Below are 17,446 nucleotides of genomic sequence, written 5' to 3' on the forward strand. Positions count from 1 at the left end.
AATAATAAGGTCCTACTCTCCTGACCCCCATTCCCTGGTAACTACTAATGAGACTTTCATTCTCTATGAATTTATTTATTCTCTTCATTATTTTAAAATCAACTTTATTGAGGTATCATTTATATACAATAAAGTATACCCCTTTAAATGTAGCTTCATAAATTGCAACAAATCTGTACGCTCATGTGAGCTACAGAACATTTCCTCACCTAACAACTTCCCCTGTGTCCTTCTCAGTCAATCCACCTCCTAGTGCCAGCAACCTCAGGTCTGCTCCTGATCACTGAAGTCTAGATTGTTTTTTCTACAGCTTCCTGTAACTGTCCCAGGTCTTCTGAGGCCCATCGTCCTATCCACTCCCACTCATGCCTACTTGTTGAATATTAAAGCTGCAAGCCCTTGTCTCATAACTCCTGCCCTGGATAAAGAGACTGAGGTCTGGGAGAGAGCAGAGAGCCAGGGGAGAGGCCCACGGCTTGGATTTCCCTTCTTTCTTGGCTGACTTGTTTCTGCCCCTTGTTCCTGGCTCTTTGTCATGAAGTATAAGGGCAAGTATTTCCTATATCACATTGCAACATCACCCTCTTGGAAGTCAAGTAAAATTGTTATTATGACTTTATTGCTATTTTCTGTGTATTGTGTTTATTTTGGGAAGCTTGGCCACACCTCGCAAAGGTATGTCAAAAGAGACATACCTTTACTAGGTGAGGAGAAGACACCACATGCTGAGAGAGATGGGTCTCAGATGTGAGGTCAAGGTGTACCATGCAGTTTGCTTGTTGAAAGAGCCCATTGATGCCCACGCTGGGAAGTCTCGGGTAAGATCAGTGTCCAAGTTAGGGGTCAGACTGAAGCTAGGAGCTGAGCAAAGCTTGAGTCCCTCAGCACTGTCCTGTGCAGGCAGCAACTTCAGTCTCATGGTCTTTCAGCTCTAGCATGTGACCTAGGTCAGAGGGGACTTCAAATTTCTGGACTTGGCAAATGAAAAAAGGTGGTGATAGGCAGAAGAGAGTGAGTGAGGCTGAAAACACACAAAGTCCTATCTGAATCCATGTATGGGTGAGTTATGGAAAATGCCTGTGTTTTTGGAACCAGAAAGATCTCAGCAATCCTCCTAGAGGCCTGTATGAGCTTAGGCAAGCATTTCCCCTACCTGGGCTTCAGTTTCCTCATCTGTCAAACCAGGTTTGTAACATCTACCCCATGAGATGGTGAGAATAAGTGAGCTCGTATACCATGAAGGATCTTTAGAGGTAGGAGTCTTCTTTTCCTTTGTGGTTTCAAAGAAAAAGAAAAATAAAGCTTTGTGATTAGTTTCTGCCTAGAAGTACAGCTGTTAGGGTAGAAAATTCTTCAAAATTCAGAAATGAAGCCATCAGCCTCATGTCACATTTCTACTAGGTCAGAAGGGTGCTGCTAAACCCAAGTGGAACCACTCTGATCCTCTTTGAGTGCTCCCAAGTTAACTTTGCATCTAGATTCCAGTCCTTGCTCTATTTCATATGGATCTTAGGATTTCAGCAAGTAGTAATCTGTATATTTTACCTGTCATTCATATATATATATATATATATATATATATATATATATATATATATATATATATATATATAGTGGTACCAATAAAAATATTAAAGAATCATATGAAGACTGAATTAAGTGGTGCTAGTAATTTAAAAATATATTATATTAATAGTATTGGATAAAAGGCATTGAAATTCCCTCCCACAGAGTGATTCTAGAAACAGTGAGTGTGATCTAACTCAAGGATCAGCAAACTATAATCTGTTAGCCAATTCTGGCAGCTGCCTGTTTTTGTAAATAACGTATTATTAGAACATTGCTACACCCACACATTGATGCACACTGTCTTTGGCTGCTGTCCTGCTTACAACAGTCAGCAGTTGCAATAGACTACGTGGCCCATAGAGCATAAATAATCCAGAGAGTCCACCAAGTTATGATCTGGAAGTGTATTCTCTTTGCCCACTACTCTAATGGCTGAGACCTGTGTTGGGACCTTCACATCTGGCCTGGTTTCTCTTTCAACCTCCAGAGGTTGTATCCAGGAGCCTACTGGTGTCTGGACTTAAATGTCTTATGGACACCTCAAGCATAGTCAGTCCCAAAGTAAACTTGCCTTCTTTCTGCTCAACCATGCTGCTGTGTTCTTTGGCACAGTGATGGGCACCACTTAGCTCACCATGTCAGGGAACCCGGTGCCACTCCAGTTTACGACTCCTTCTTCACCTCCCACGTCCCTTCTGTCTTATCTCCTGCCATTCCAGGTTTTAAGTGTTTCTTGGCACTGGGCCCACCAGACCCTAGCCACCTTGTGACTGAACTACTCCCCAAGTGTGTCCCTTCATGAAGGTCTGAACAAGTGGGACATTGCTCCCTCCAAAGCTGAGGCTGGACTTGCGTCTGAATTGTATATCCGTGAAATGGACAGCTTTGATTTATTATTTGAATGATTTTTTAAGGCTCTATTGTTCAGTTCTATTTAAAAACAAGAGTAATAATAATCCATGTATTATTATTTTCAAAGCTGACAAAACACTTGCATATTCATGATATTATGTGATTCTTGAATAGGTTGGAAAGGAAGCTGCTGCATTTGTATTTCTTTAGATGAGAGAGAGAGAGATTTGCTCAAATTCACCATCTTTGGAGCCATATCAAACTCAAGGACCCTGGCTCCGTGTCTGTCTTCTGTCCTTCCTTCCTTCCTTCCTTCCATCCTTTCATCCTTTTTCTCTCCCTCTTTCCTTTGATTCCTCCTCCCAAAGCATTATCATCCCTTGAATGTGAGAAATCTACCAGGTAATACTTTATATGTCATGAGTTCCCGCTATGAAGATCAGTATTTAAAAAAATGACAGCAACTTATTATTTATGGCACTATCTATTGCTACAAAGGGAGAGAGACCAAACAATTCCCATTGTTACAGATGCTACTTTGACTTGACAGCTGGGAAAGTCTGATAGGCAGTTTATTTACTTAGCCATTTAACCAAATAAATGTTTTCATTTTTCTTTCATCTCCTCAAAAGCTAACATTTTGCCCTTAAAATTGCTCCAGCAACACATCAGTGAAGTATAAACTACCTGCCATTCCCTCACCAGCCATTATAATATTACTTTGGTTCTTTTTTTGCTCCTGTTGACTCAGTCTTTCCGAGACACATGATTTTCCCAATAGGAAGGTGGAGGCACGGGGAGGGAAATAATTGAAGATATTTTCCTTTATTGCTAAAACAGAAATGTTTGCAACTGGCCCCAAAGCTTCCACCTGCAGGGACTGAGTCTGCCTGTTTTCTCTTACTTTGGTGTGATAGGGCTTTAACTTATCAACAGATGCCATCCCTGCTTACTCAGAACTGTGTGGCTATTGCTAATAAAAAACAGCTGGAGATAATGGTTGCAAGGGTGATAAGAAGGATGGGACTCTTGCTTCCTTACTATATGAAAGTTCAGGAGAAAATAAAGCCACAGACATATCCATCACTGCATGGGATCCCCTTTCCAAATGTCCAGAAAGGCACTAAGCAATTGCTGTCAGTACATCAGTACATTTCTAGTTGGGTGGATGGGTGACAGGGACAGAGACAAAAAGATCTTATGTGGCCTGTGCTGCTATTGATGGAAGGACCTAGAAAGGCTCATTCAGGCTTTCCCAGCGGAGATTATAGAGGATCTGTCTGCAAGGCTGGCACCAGCCCCTTGGCACACAATTTGTGATAGGGAACTGTGAAATGGCCAGGCTAAGCTTTCAAAGACAGAAAATTGCTTCACCAAAGATTACAGTCTGGCTCTCTTCTGGAGCTGGAAAGGATTTATCATGAATCACATGTAAATCGAATACTGCTCATTTTTTTGAAAGTGGGAGGTGGCCTATGAGGCTCCAAACTGGGATCATTCTGATTATGGGACTAGGCAATGCAGAGAGTTGCCGAGTAGACTTTTTCTTTTCTCTACCCCCACCCCAAAGCTGGTTTGAGATATATGGAAAATCAATTGTGTGGACACAGAAGGTATCAAGTAAAACCTCCCAGACAATGACATTATTCAACATAAGGCATAAGTGTATAAAATCTAAGGTAGCAAAGAAAATCAACATTTGTTGAGCACATGTGTAAAGTTGATGGTTATGGTGGATCATGATGGTGGTGGTGGTCGTGGTACTAGTACTGATGACAGTGGTGGTGATGACAGTGGTGGTGGTGATGATGGTGGTGGTGGTACCAGTACTGATGATGGTAGTGATGATGTCAATGGTGATGGTGATAATGGTGGTTCTGGTGATGATGGTGGTGGTGTTAGTGGTGATGTTGGTGGTGGTACTAGTACTGATGATGGTGGTGATGATGTCAATGATGGTGATGATGATAATGATGGTTGTGGTGATGATGATGGTGGTGGTGGTGGTGGTGGAGGCAGCAGTGGTGGAGGTGACAAGAGCCAAGCATCTCTGGGATGCTTTCTATGTGCAAGACACTGTACTAAGAATTCCATATACATGACTTCACTTACTTGGTGTGTAACTCTATGAAACAGACATCAATTTTATCCTTATTTATTTGATGAATAAAATAAGATTAGAGAATGATTATGAAATATCAGAAGGATCCCATAAATAAGAAATGTTGGAATCAGATTCTGAAATCAGACAACAATACCCCAGAACCTTGATAATTTGAGCATCCCGTGTTGGTCTCCTTGCTAGAGACTTGACATGTGCTATCTCAGTTAACATCAGAGATAATATAAGCCTCTTCCAGCAAATGAAGAAACCAATACTCAAAAGAAATAATGGTTCTTGCCCAAGATTTCCCACCACAAAGTGGCTGAGTTAGGATTTGAACTCAAGTTCCAAATGCAAAGCTCTTCCTGCTATTCCATGCTATGTCTTTTTGCAACTCAGCCATGGCCTGGGATGCTGGATGCAGCATCAATTGTGGGACAGACCAAAGCCCCATGAACCCGTTTAGTTTGTAGGGTTGCCTCCAGCTAAACAGGCTCATGAAGATGAGGGCTTGATACATTGGTCTACAAATGGAGTTAGTCACCTTTGTTTTTAGAAGAACTTCAATTTTAGATGATGTTTGCTGTTATCCTGATGAATGGCTTGCTACCTCTAGTTCATTCATCAAAAATTTCAAGGCAAGGTTGAGCACATGAAGTACAACACATGAAAACCTCCTGGGCAGCTTGAAACATTGCAAGTGGCAACACTTGGTAGGGCTTAAAGTGCTTCACATTGTGCTGGTACCGGGTATCTCTGAAGCTGGGCAGATGACTACATTTGGGCTGAAGCACAGTGGTGGACAGGTGTACTGGGCACAGCATGGGCCAGGATGTGAAGAAGCACAGAGAGGCATAAGTTATTGAAGAAGCCAGTGAATGGGATCCTAGCAGGGAAAGGTGGTGGTCTGTTTTGGACTCAGCCTCTGGACACAGAAGGGATGGCTCTGATTTGGTGGGGCCAGTGGCAGGTCAACCATGTGTGACCAAAAAGAAGTAGAGCTCAGGTCATTACCTCAAACACATGGGTGGGACACACCTGGAAAGGTGGAAGCTGAAGAGGTGACAGCTCAGCAAGTTTTCTGGTGGGCCCTGCCAGAGGAACCCCTGTCCACTGTCACCTGCTCCCAGGTATGACCTTAGTTCCATATCACCTTTCTTTTCTTTCTTTCTTTTTTTTTTTTTTTTTGGTACTGGGGATTGAACCCAGGGGTGCTTTAGAACTAAGTTACTTGCCCCCTCCCCCCAAAAAATGTCCTTCTGGGCAGTCATCCTGAGAAGCCCCCCCCATAATCCCCAACTTTTCTCTTTCCTAGAGCACTGACATGAAATTAATAAACCATCTCCTGAAATAGTTTTGCAAGAGTGAATTTGTAAACGAGCAGTAGGTGGTTCTACGTGGCATGATATATTGTGACGTGTATTGAACTGTTATAAGATGTGGCCAAATATACAGTATGTTAAGTTCTTTAATCATAAAACCTATCAACAAAATGTACTCTCAGAATACTATATTAGCTTTCAATAACTGTCTAAATAACCTATGCCTGGACAGAGAATGATCCTGAAGTAGCCTTACACTCCATTGAGGAGTGGTGAAAACTATTTACCATTTTAATGGCTCTGATCATGCCGTTCAGGACTTTTAAAAAGGAGCTCTTTGGATTTGGCCTCATAGTCCTATATGTTTATGGAAAACTAAGAAAGTGTCTGAAAATTGAACACATTTGTCAAGGAGTGACCTTAGAAATCATGTCTGGGTAACAAGGTGTACTTCTATCTCCCAAGGAGGTTTGCTCTATCAGCTCTTCTTTCTTTCGATCAAATCAGATGTATTGAAATTCAAGTGCCAAAAAGACACTTGTAGCAAATGTAAGTACACCTCTCTCAAAGCAGCTGCTGATGGGATCTGAAGTGATTCGGTGGCAAATCACATGCTACGACGACACAGGTGCAAAACGGCAGAGCCTCACAAGTGGCTTTGAATTTCACTGTCATATTGGAAGCGGGTACAGGGCCCTTTCTGGCTGAATGAAAAGGGGCTACCATGATCTCACATCTTTATCAATCTTATTTCAAGCCCTGCTTGGTTTTGCTTCGTAGTCTGGCTTCTCCGTGTGTATGACTGGTGACCTCCTTAGATCTGTGGCATATAGGCAAATGCAGTGACATTTGCTTCAAAGATTAAAACATCTGGACCACAACTCACTGAGAAATTATCAGTGTGGGCAGAATGCGCCCATCTCAGAGCTCTGCTTTTAGAAACTAAATCCACATTATGTGGTGTTGACCGTGCCTCACTCTATCACCACACACTCAGAATGTATCATTGATAAAAATAACATGACCATGCCCTACTCCCCCCGGCGCCCCCCGGTATATGTCAAAGGTCATTCATCCATGAGGAAAGCAAAGTGGAAAATAGAAACCAGGCGAGGAGAGATGGTGCAGACACAGGTAATGGAGCATGGGCAAGGAAAGATGGTTACAGATACAGGTAATGGAGCACAGGCAAGGAGAGATGGTGCAGACATGGGAATACAGAGCAGGCAAGGGAAGAATGTATAAAGACTAGGGATAAGATTGCAGAAACAAAAACAAGCAGAGCAGGAAGGAAAGCAGCTGGCTTAAGGATAAAGAAGATCAAAAGGACAGATACCTACCCAGACCTGCGCTATCTAGCTACCGGTCTGTGGACTTATATTATCACCACGGGGCTCACCACTGGTTTCACCAAATGGATCACTGGTGGAGGAGGCCTGTGATCCATCAGGCTAGAACACAAGAAGATAACACTTTTTTTTTCTGTTTTCAACAACTGAAAATATAAAACAACTTGGCATATTTTCATGCAGCACACACAACAACTGGTTATTCTCAAGGAGAACACAACTTTAGTTGGAGGATGCCACCCCACAAATGCAAGGGCTCTTATGACTTAAAAAAAATAGGACAGCATTCTGTGGCTGACTCATTTGAACATAAAACAAAGCCCCTTCAAGCAACCCTTTAGAACTTAAGTCTGAGCCAGCGTTCTCTTCCATGTAGGCATCCTTGTGCACCGTCCATTCCAGATAGGGGAAGCTTTAATTTTAAGGGAAACCAAAAACAGAAACAACAAAAACCAGTCACTTACAGCTTCTTGCTCTTCACTTTTGCTGGGACTTTCAAAGCCCTCTTCAAAGATATCATCTGTGGTCGGATCACTGGCGTGGGACGCAGATGATTTGGATGGAGAGCTCTGCCTAGGGGCTGGGGTTGGAGCTACATGGAGATCATGCAAAAAGAGGAAACATCGTAAGTGTCTGGCTGCTACCAGAGTATCCCACAGAAAGTTCAGGGATTTGCTTATGCTTGAATCAAGTCACAGGATTCTTCTCCCCATCCCAAGCTAAATCAGTGGAACATTTGAATTCCTCCCGTGCATGCTTATCTTGTCCTCTCACACACTTGATCTTAAGGAAGGAGCTGGTGCACCTTGATGGGTAAGGTAGCGGTTCTCAAGGGATGGTCCCTAAAACAGCAGTGGGAGTATCACCTGGGAATGTTAGGGATGCCAATCTTTGGACCCTCCCCTAGATCTACTGAATCAGAAACTGGTTTAGCAGCCCTTTCCAGGTGATTCTGATGCACATACAAGGGGGGATTGCCGGGCTGTGGCTTGCTTTTTCTTTTCTTTCATCAGAGGGCACATTCATTGAGTGCCTTTTCTGTGTCAGACATTGTTAGAAACTATACAGACACTATCTCTGATCTTCACAGAGCCTCTCTGAGTTGGATGTTATCCCAGTTTTAAATATACAGAAATTGAGGGCTGGGGGTTGTGGCTCAGTGGTGGAATGCTTGCCTAGCATGTGTGAGGTACTGGTTCAATCCCCAGCACCACATGAAAATAAAGAAATAAAATAAAGATATTGTGTCCAAGTATAACTAAAAAAATATTTTAGAAAAGATACGGAAAATGAAGTTTGCTACTTTGTTCATGGCAACTGGTAGAACCAACTTTTGATTCCTGGCATGGAGTAAATAGTCAATAAACACATGTTGAAGACAGAAGGTCTCAGTTATCTGGGAGAACAGATGTGACTGATGGCAACCTCACAGCTGGTACCTGATTCTGTAAGAAAGTGCAGTTTGTGCATGGACCTTCTCTCATTTCCCCTCCTCTCCTTTGTTCCAAGGCTTATAACAAATATGTACTGGAAATGACTCTGCTTTTAATAATTCCTAATTTGGCATAGAAAAGATCAGTCCTCCTGGCTTGGCCCTAAGTAAGGAGGTGATATTGATTTAATAGCAGAATTTCAATGCCACTGATAAGACCATCTTGTTGTAGCATTCCAGAACTTAGAAAATCTGGCAGCTTACCAGACAGAGAGTGATTGTAAAACTCAGTGTGTACCTTTTACCCTGATGAACCTATCTTTAGAATAGTGATGCTATTTCAAACCCTGTATTATTCATAATGTGCCAATGAGTCAAATGCTGTGCTGGGCACTTTCCATTTCCATTCTCTACAATACAAGAAACTGTAAGGTGCTATTGTGTCTTTTCCCCACCAAATGATAGAAACTACAGCCCAGACACAGCCATGTCTGATACTGTTTGTCCCAGCTGTGCCTTTCTGTTCCTGTTTGAGGCTCCCTTTTTGGTCCAACCAATCCTCTACTCCGTAACATTCTCAAGAGGACACTAAGGGAGATAAAGACCAGTTTGACTCATTTTCTTTAAAAACAAAATATTAAATTGTTTCACTTGGAAGAAAGTCTGTGGTGTTTCTTGAGATGATTTGGGAACAAACTAGCTGTCGTGGGTTTAAAGCCATAGGAAAACACCCTGATGGACAGTGGATATTTAGTAAACGTCAACTGAACTGAATTCTGAATTATGTTTGAAGTGGTTAATTGCTCACTAAAAGCCAAGAACTCAGGCTAAACTGCCAACTGTGACAGGTATATTGCTCAGGCTTACCCAATGAAATCAATGGGAGACATGACTAGTTTATGAAAGTATATCTTAATCTTTAGAAGGTTTTTCAGAATATATCTGTACTCTAAAATAGTGGTTCTCAATTTCGGCAATTAAAGAAGAGGGAAGGAATGAAGTGTACTTGCATTTTGTGCGAATAGAGACTAAACTTGCTGCTAAAGTTTCTACAACATGCTGGACAGATCCTTAGGACAAAAAATAATTTGGCTCCAAATATCAATAGTACCAAGGTTACAAAATTCTGTTCTAATACACAACGATAGCTAAATTGCCTTTATTTGGGTAATTTCATTCTCTACAACATTTCCCAAATGCCTCCCATGTGCTAGGCACTGTGCTCACATTATTAGAAGGGCAGGGATGATAAAGACATATTCCCTGTCCTCACAAAACTTAAACTTCCCTCTTGTTTGTAGCTGGCATAAAGTCCTTTGAAAGAAAGACACTGGATTTTAAAAGATGCTTGCTCATTTATGCATAGCTGTTATTTCTTTAGCATTTCATTTTCTATTCATCATTCTTGGTTGCGGAAACCTTATGAGATGGCAGAGATGCCCCCACCTTGTGGAACCTGTGGCCTAAGAGCCAGCAGGTTGCTTACACACATGGAAAGCATTCATTTTCAGAACTGCATTCTGAGCCTGGCTGAAATGACACAATCTAACTGTATTAACATTAGGTGTTTTTTTTTTTTTTTTGACTATTCATGTATTGGCCATGCAGTGATCCATATCACTAGTGACAGTAATGAAAATGCCAAACTCACTGTACCATGAGCCTTTTCTTTTTTTTTTCTTTTTCTTTTTTTTTATTGGTTGTTCACAACATTACAAAGCTCTTGACATATCATATTCGAGCCTTTTCTTTCCCCTATCAACTGTCAAAGCACAGGCTGAGTCACCAGAACACCTTCCCCGAATTGTATCAAACAGGCATACGAGTGCCCTAGTGTATGTGGATTCTGATTTGGGCTGTACAGTTGACTGTTTTTGAGAGGTCTGAAGGGGAGGAGAGGGCTGGGTAGAATCACCAAGCACGGGGCATATAAGAAAGACAGCTGCTCATCAGAGCCTACCCCGAGTGGCCCAGAAGCCACATGCCTGTCCTAAGATGCAGCTTGCAGAGAAGCCAGCAGTAGGAACCTGTGCCAGGACCTTACATAGAGCCACTTAACAAATATGTAATCCTATTTCCAGTTCTGTGATGTTTATGTTTTAGTACATGTGCTAAATCCTTTCAACAACCCATAGCCTTACACAGATGAGAAACATGAGGCTCATAGAAATACAATTACTACAGTTACTGGTCCCAAAGCACAAAACCAGTGAGGAATGAAGACGACCTCCACATCCCCCATCCACAAGTTCCTACTCCACCACCTTTTCTTCTCGGACTCCCGGAAGCTTTGAGCTTCTATCACAGCCATACAAAGCCTTACGGCAGCTAGACCTCACTTCAAATTTTCTCCTGATCTAAATTTTCTATTCTGATCTTTAAACCTAATCCTTAAATATTAAAAAAAAAAATCATATTTATCATTCATTTTCATTCCTATAAGCCATACCAAAATTTGTGTGCCACAAGCTGGGTTGTACATGAATGAATGAATGAGCAGACTAACACAATGCTAAGAGGCAGAGTGACGTGGTGGAAAAGTACCAGGCTTGTATTCCATTCTAGAACTTGGTCCATTATCTGCCAAACAAACCTAACAAAATTTGTCAACAGCGTGGCTCTGAGTCCAAAAAATCAGCCTAGAGCATAAGGAGAAGGTGTGCATGTATCTCTGATGCCTAGATCAGCCGCTGTTATGATCGCTAGTAGTGATAGCACTAATCATCAACCCTGATTAATGCAGAGATGAGCCCCTGACTCCAGAAGCCTCACTTCCCGAAACCAGGCATGGCTGTCATTGGGTTTTATGTCCCAAGCAAAGGGCACTCACGTGAGTTGGTCGATGGTGTGGTAGAAGTCACAGGGGTCAAATTCAACTGGGAGATGTCAAAGTCATCACAGTCGTCTGTATCCTGTGCCACCCCGACTTTGTTGAAGTAACTGGAGAAGGCCTCTGAGGTACAGGTGAGGGAGGGCTGGTCGGGTTTGCGGGAGGGCACGGGCGGAGGCTGGACCATCTGGAAATCCTTAAACATTTCTTTCCCCATTTTCTGCCTGGGCTTGTCGGTCTGTGGACTTGACCTGGTGGAGTCACTCGTGCCTGGGACGGTTGCAAGGGGGGTGAGGGGACCCTGGAACATGGCAGCTGGCAAAGGCATAACAGTTTGTGTGGGCATGAAGGCGGCTGGCGGAAACTGCCCGGCCACAGCTGGCCAGGGCTGCTGAGTGGCAGGAAAGAGACCCGGCTGGCCCCATGCGATGGGCTGAGCCCCCGGCATCACCTGAGCGACTGGTGGCTGAGCACCCATGGCGATCTGCTGTTGGACGAGGGGCTGCTGGCCCCAGAAGGATGGGAGGACGGCGCCCATTGCAACATAACCTGGAAGGGCGAGAAAAGGAGAGTCGGCGTCCTGGAAAAGAAGACTTCGTGGATTTAAGTGATTGACAAACATGTATCCATCACCAGCTGTGCCAGGCTGTGCGCTAGGGACCAGTGATACCAACACGAATAAGACAAGAGGCCCCGATCTCACGGAGCCTGCCTTCCAGAGAACTGGCCAGGAAGATGATTCCTAAGTGGGGGTGATTCCTGCAGGTGCCTGGGGGATGATAATACTTGCATAGTTGTTAACGTTTCCCAATCTCATAGCCTTAGGAACGGGTGTCTCATAGAAGGAACAGAAGCTTAGAAAGCTGGGGTGCCCAAGTTTTGACCTGGCCTCTCCTTGGACATGCTGGACAATCTCTATTGCTGAAGTTAGGAGTCAGACTCTTTGCAATAACAGGTTACTTTCTCTTCAGCACCAAGGCCATGTGCAAATTGGAACCTTCAAGGCTTAGGGTAAAATTTAAGTGCCAATTTTCACCTATGTAACTTGGACAGCATTTCTTGGCATATATATATCCTTATCTGTAAAGTGGGCACAAAATACCTTCTGCTCATGGGGTGGCTTGAACATTAATTGGGATAACATATTTCATGTGTAGAGTACTGCTCCTAACACCAAGACTGTATTCAGTAAATGGTAGCTATTAGTATAGTTTGAATCAGAGCTGTACCTTCTAGATGTTGTACTGTACCCTGCTTGATATATAACTGACTTGCAGTAAATAGTAGCTATGGGTATTATTTCTGTATTATCATTATTATTCCAATTTTAGAGAAATAAATTGAAGACTGATGTCCATTTAGGGCCTCTCAAAATAAGCTCAATGGTAATGGGCTGAGCACTGCAAAACTCTGGAGTATGTACTCAAATATATGACCACAAGAATTCTTCATTGTATCATTCTTATCAGCAGACATATATATATATATATATATATATATATATATATATTTTAATAGCAATAGTAATAGCAATAATTTCTACTTATTAAGTATCAGGAATGTGCTAGTATACTGTTTTCCATCTTCACAAAATTCCTGCATGGCATATATTATTATTTCTATTTTAGAGATGAGGAAATTGGTGCTTAGAGAAGAAAAGCAACTTGTTTAGGGTCACATGGGTTGCATGAGGTTTGATCAGGATCTAAACTGAGGTTGTCTGTCCCCAAAGCCAGTGCTCTTTCCTTTGTGACACCCTGTTCCACCAGATGGCCAAGACCAATTTTCATCTTTCACAGTCCAAGAACCTGGCTACCATAGAATGTGTTAGCACACCACAGGCCCACAGGAAACTCCTGTGTGCTTCCAGTGGTTCCCATGCTTCTCAGCGGGCATAATGGCCACCTGCCTGTATAGCTGAGTCTGGGAGACAATGGCCATCCAGGAAGAGCAGAGAGTCGAGAATCAAGGCTTGCTTGGGCTCTCAAAACAAGCATCTTCATGGCTGCCAGAAGGAATTTGCAGGTGCAGTACAGTGAGACCAGAACAGAAAGAGTAGCGGATGCAGGGTATCCTAGCAACATCTAGAAGGACAATGGGTGAGGACAGTGGCACTGATCACATCATGGGTCATGTCTCTAATTCTGGGGAGCCCAGAGAAATGGTGTACAGGGGACCTCACTCCATAGGCCAGTCTCAGATCCACCTGCCCCTCAACCGATGGATATGGGATCCAGTTAATCTTCAAAGCCTGGGCATTTTCTGGCAAGGTGTATAATTTGCCCCACATGTTATGTGTCCCCTGAAAGAAGGGGAGGCACAGAAAGCATGGGCTTCTTACTGATTAATCTAGCAATATTAAATGCCTTTATGGAAAGAGACAGAGATGTCAACAAACAAAACAAGAGAATCTCCTTGTGGTACGGTCCAACTTCCCTGAGGAGGGGTGAAGAAGAATGGCTGATGGCATTTCAGACTTGACACTTGCTTACATTGCCTCATCTATTAGGCAATGATGGAGTAGCTTGAATCTACTAATTCTTCCCCCACTACTGCCCCCTAGGGATGATTAAGGAAATTGGAGCGAGGGTTTTGGTTGTAATGGTAACTGGAGAGGGTGGATCCTATTGGCATTTCAGGGCCTGCCCCTCCCAGCATTGACAGTAGACATTCTATAAGGTGTGGGAATAATGCACACAACAAAGAATTTCTTCAAATCCTATTTATGATTATTTGAACCTAGAATTGACTTTGAATTACATGGAAATTCAATTTCTTTGCATGGTTTTAATGCACTTCATTTTCTAGGAATGTAACAAGTGTGTACATTGAGGAGAAACTGTTTTTTGTTTTGTTTGTAACACATGCTGAGCGGGGTGTTACAGCTCCTAGGAGTTGTCTGCCATTTTGGAAAATGGCAGTCCCTGCTAGGAACCCTGCTCAGCATGTGTGCCAGTCTGCACTTGTAGCTGTAGGTTTCAGAGGTGATACTATTTATAGGTATGTGCATCTGATTATTTACTATATCTTATAAGCTCATGCCTATTTCCTTACAGTAATGCTTATTTTTTTAGTATACATTAGCTTTCTTCTTTTCTACTTTATGTTATCATTAGGGCATTGTGTTGATTTTTGAAAACCTGTGTAGTTAAGTTACATTATTATCTATGAATTTCATTTCAAGTTATTAAAGGAGTTGTTGCAAATATATTTTATACAAAGACGGTGTTGGGTCTCACAGATTGAGACCAACCACAGAACTTTCAATTACCCTGGCCTTGATGACCATGATTTTGGTGAATGGGTTGAGACTTCAGTATCTACTTAGCCTATTTTTTTTTTTGCTTAGTTTTTATTCCATCCTTCTCATTGCCAATGTGGATCATTCTAAAATGCAAATACAGGTGTTCCTTGACTTATGATGTGGTTATACCCTAGTAAACCCAGTGTACACTGAAAATTTTATAAGTTGATGCTGCATTCAACCTGCCAAACATTGTAGCTTAGCAACACAGAACACTGTAGCAGGTACTCAGGATGGCAGGGCTGACCAGGAGGTACGGATCCCAACATCTGCCAAGTATCAGAGCAGAGTACTATACTGTATATCATTGGCCCAGGAAAAGATCAACATTCACAATAAAAGTACCTTTTCTAATGAGTGGGTATTGCTTTCACAGAATTGTAAAGTATAAAAACCTTAAGTCAAAACATTGTAATTTAGTTGTAAGTTGGGGACCATCTGTGTGGTGCTCGTCATCTTGACTGTAAGGCACCGATGCCATGGCATGGCTAGGAGCCCTTGGTGGTCAGCTCCTCATACCTCTTCATCACCATCTTCGATTCTATCCTCTTTGGCATCTTCTTTCCAGCAGTTGAAAACAACACCCCACCTGCCTCTGACTGTCTGGTCCACCACCCACTTCCTCATGTGCCTGACCCTGACAGGCTCAGTTCCTGTCCCCTCTACTGGAAGCTTTTGCTGGCCCTGAGTGCATCTGGTCCTTCTCTGGGTTTCCACAGTTCTGTGTGGTCCCCTCTGCCATGACACTTGCCACCAGGTGTTGTACTTGCCTGGTTATTCTGTCTTCCCTCATGAGACAATTAACAACCACCTGCCAGCAGAAACCCTTTATTCTCTCTTCCCCTACGCCTAGTGCAGTTTTGGCTCAATCAGCAGCTCCATAAAGGCTCAACACCGGAGAAAGACCCAACATTAGGGTGAATGAGCTGTAAAGGAATCAATGCTTTGCAGCATTTTTCCAGGAGCACAGTGGAATTCTGGGATCCACAAGTGCTGTGATCCCTGTTGATTCTGTTGTTGGTGGTGGATTTTTTTTCTCCCTCCCATCCTTTCTTTTTTGTTTTACAAGGAGCTAACAGATGGGTTGTGCACACTTTTCTGGAGAGAGCTATTAGCATGTTTCTCTCTGGCTTCATGCCATCTGTTCCAGACCAAAGTATGATATTCAGAAGAGAAAAAGAGAGCACAGGGTAATTGGGGGCCGTGTTTGGAAGCTTGCAGGTATCACTTTTGTGTGTGTGTGTGTGTGGGAGGGTCCCTGCAGCCAGAGTTCTCCCCAGGCCTGGGAGCTAAGGCTCTCTGGCCACACTGTGTCAGGCATTCCTAAGGAGACACCTCCACAGTAGGACTATGGTAGCATGGGACTCAGGGAACCACTTGGAGCCACTGTGGCCACTTAACAACTTGTTAACCATTTACTCATTAATGTGCAGCAGCAGAGGAAGGAGGTGCCAGGGAGCATCTGTTTATGCATGGAGTTCACATCAATCAGAGACCTCCTTGCTGGGAACGGAAAGGGAACACCTGCATCACTGCTTTGCAGGTAGGTTTTTAAAGTGTTGAAAATTGCAATTTATAATCAGATGCTGGCTCCCGGGGATACCCCCATTATTTGGAAAAAGGAAAAGAAAGTAGAATAACATATAAGAAACACACTGAAAACTAAGGAGTTTCAATGTCGTATATAGAATTTGTACGGTATGCCTCTTATGCATGTGATCTCGTTCAACTCATTCAGTTATCAAAAATATACTGACTGGGTGCTCAGCTCTATTTTAGTCTCTGGAAATCCTTGCCTCAGTGAAGCTTACACTTAGGGGAAGGTTAATCATTGCAAGAAGTTTGTAGGATAGCTGTTACTGCTCTCTCTTTCCTTTGTAGGGAGAAATGGCACCTCCTTGAGGAGAAAACTTGCCACAGTGTGTGAGCAGCAGAGCCAGAGCCCCAGGGAGCAGCGTTCAAATGTCTCTTGAACACCTCCTTGTTAACACTGCCAGGCACCGTTAGACGTGTTTTACTACATGCACTTACTGGTGTGGTTCTCAGAACACCTCTACGAGGCAAAATTATGACCATACCCATTTTACAGGTAGGTTCTTTGAGGCTCAGAAGGGATACAGTCAACTGATTACACAGCTGGTGGGTGGCAGAACCCGTTTTCATACAAGTACATTCTCCGTGGCACCCAGGCGAAAGTACAGGGTAGACTAGGACATATTTTATAAGTCAGAATAATAATAAAACCAACAATGACAACCACAACACATCAGCAGCAGCCTGTTGTACATTGTATCTATGTGTCCCAGCGTTTTGAAGGTGCTTGATTTCATTTTCTCCTTTAATTTTCATAATGTTCTTGCAAGGAAAGTATCACTTTTTCTATCCAGTTATAAAGATGAAGAAAGTCTGAAGGTGATAGGTTGAGTAATTTGCTCAGGAATCTAGAGCTTATTTTTAAAAGTGGTTCAACTGGCATGGTGGGGTGCACCTTTAGCCTCAGGAGGTTGAAGGAGGAGGATCACTTGAGCCCAGGAGTTCAAGACCAGCCTGGGCAACATAGAAAGAACATGTCTGAACACAAAAGCAGTAATCGCCACAACCAAAAAGGCTGAGCCAGGATGGAAACTCTGCCCATCAGATTCAAAGGCCCTCCGTGGGCAGCTCATCCAGTGCATGATGTAGCC

General features: G+C 42.9%; 1 protein-coding gene across 8 annotated transcripts in view; it reads right to left on the bottom strand.

The window, feature by feature from the left end:
• Positions 1-17,446, bottom strand: part of Dab1 (DAB adaptor protein 1) — a 1,131,390-nt gene that overhangs the window by 8,620 nt on the left and 1,105,324 nt on the right. For all 8 annotated transcript variants that reach the window (XM_078026347.1, XM_078026348.1, XM_040288738.2 and 5 more), the window contains 3 exons: positions 11,459-12,007; positions 7,661-7,788; positions 7,188-7,298 (listed from right to left, as the gene is read on the bottom strand). In XM_078026347.1, coding sequence (XP_077882473.1) covers positions 7,203-7,298; positions 7,661-7,788; positions 11,459-12,007 — 773 coding nt within the window. In that variant the 3' untranslated portion in view covers positions 7,188-7,202. The remainder of the gene's footprint in view (positions 1-7,187; positions 7,299-7,660; positions 7,789-11,458; positions 12,008-17,446) is intronic.

The sequence above is a fragment of the Ictidomys tridecemlineatus genome, chromosome 11 (assembly GCF_052094955.1).
Source record: "Ictidomys tridecemlineatus isolate mIctTri1 chromosome 11, mIctTri1.hap1, whole genome shotgun sequence".
Taxonomy (NCBI): domain Eukaryota; kingdom Metazoa; phylum Chordata; class Mammalia; order Rodentia; family Sciuridae; genus Ictidomys; species Ictidomys tridecemlineatus.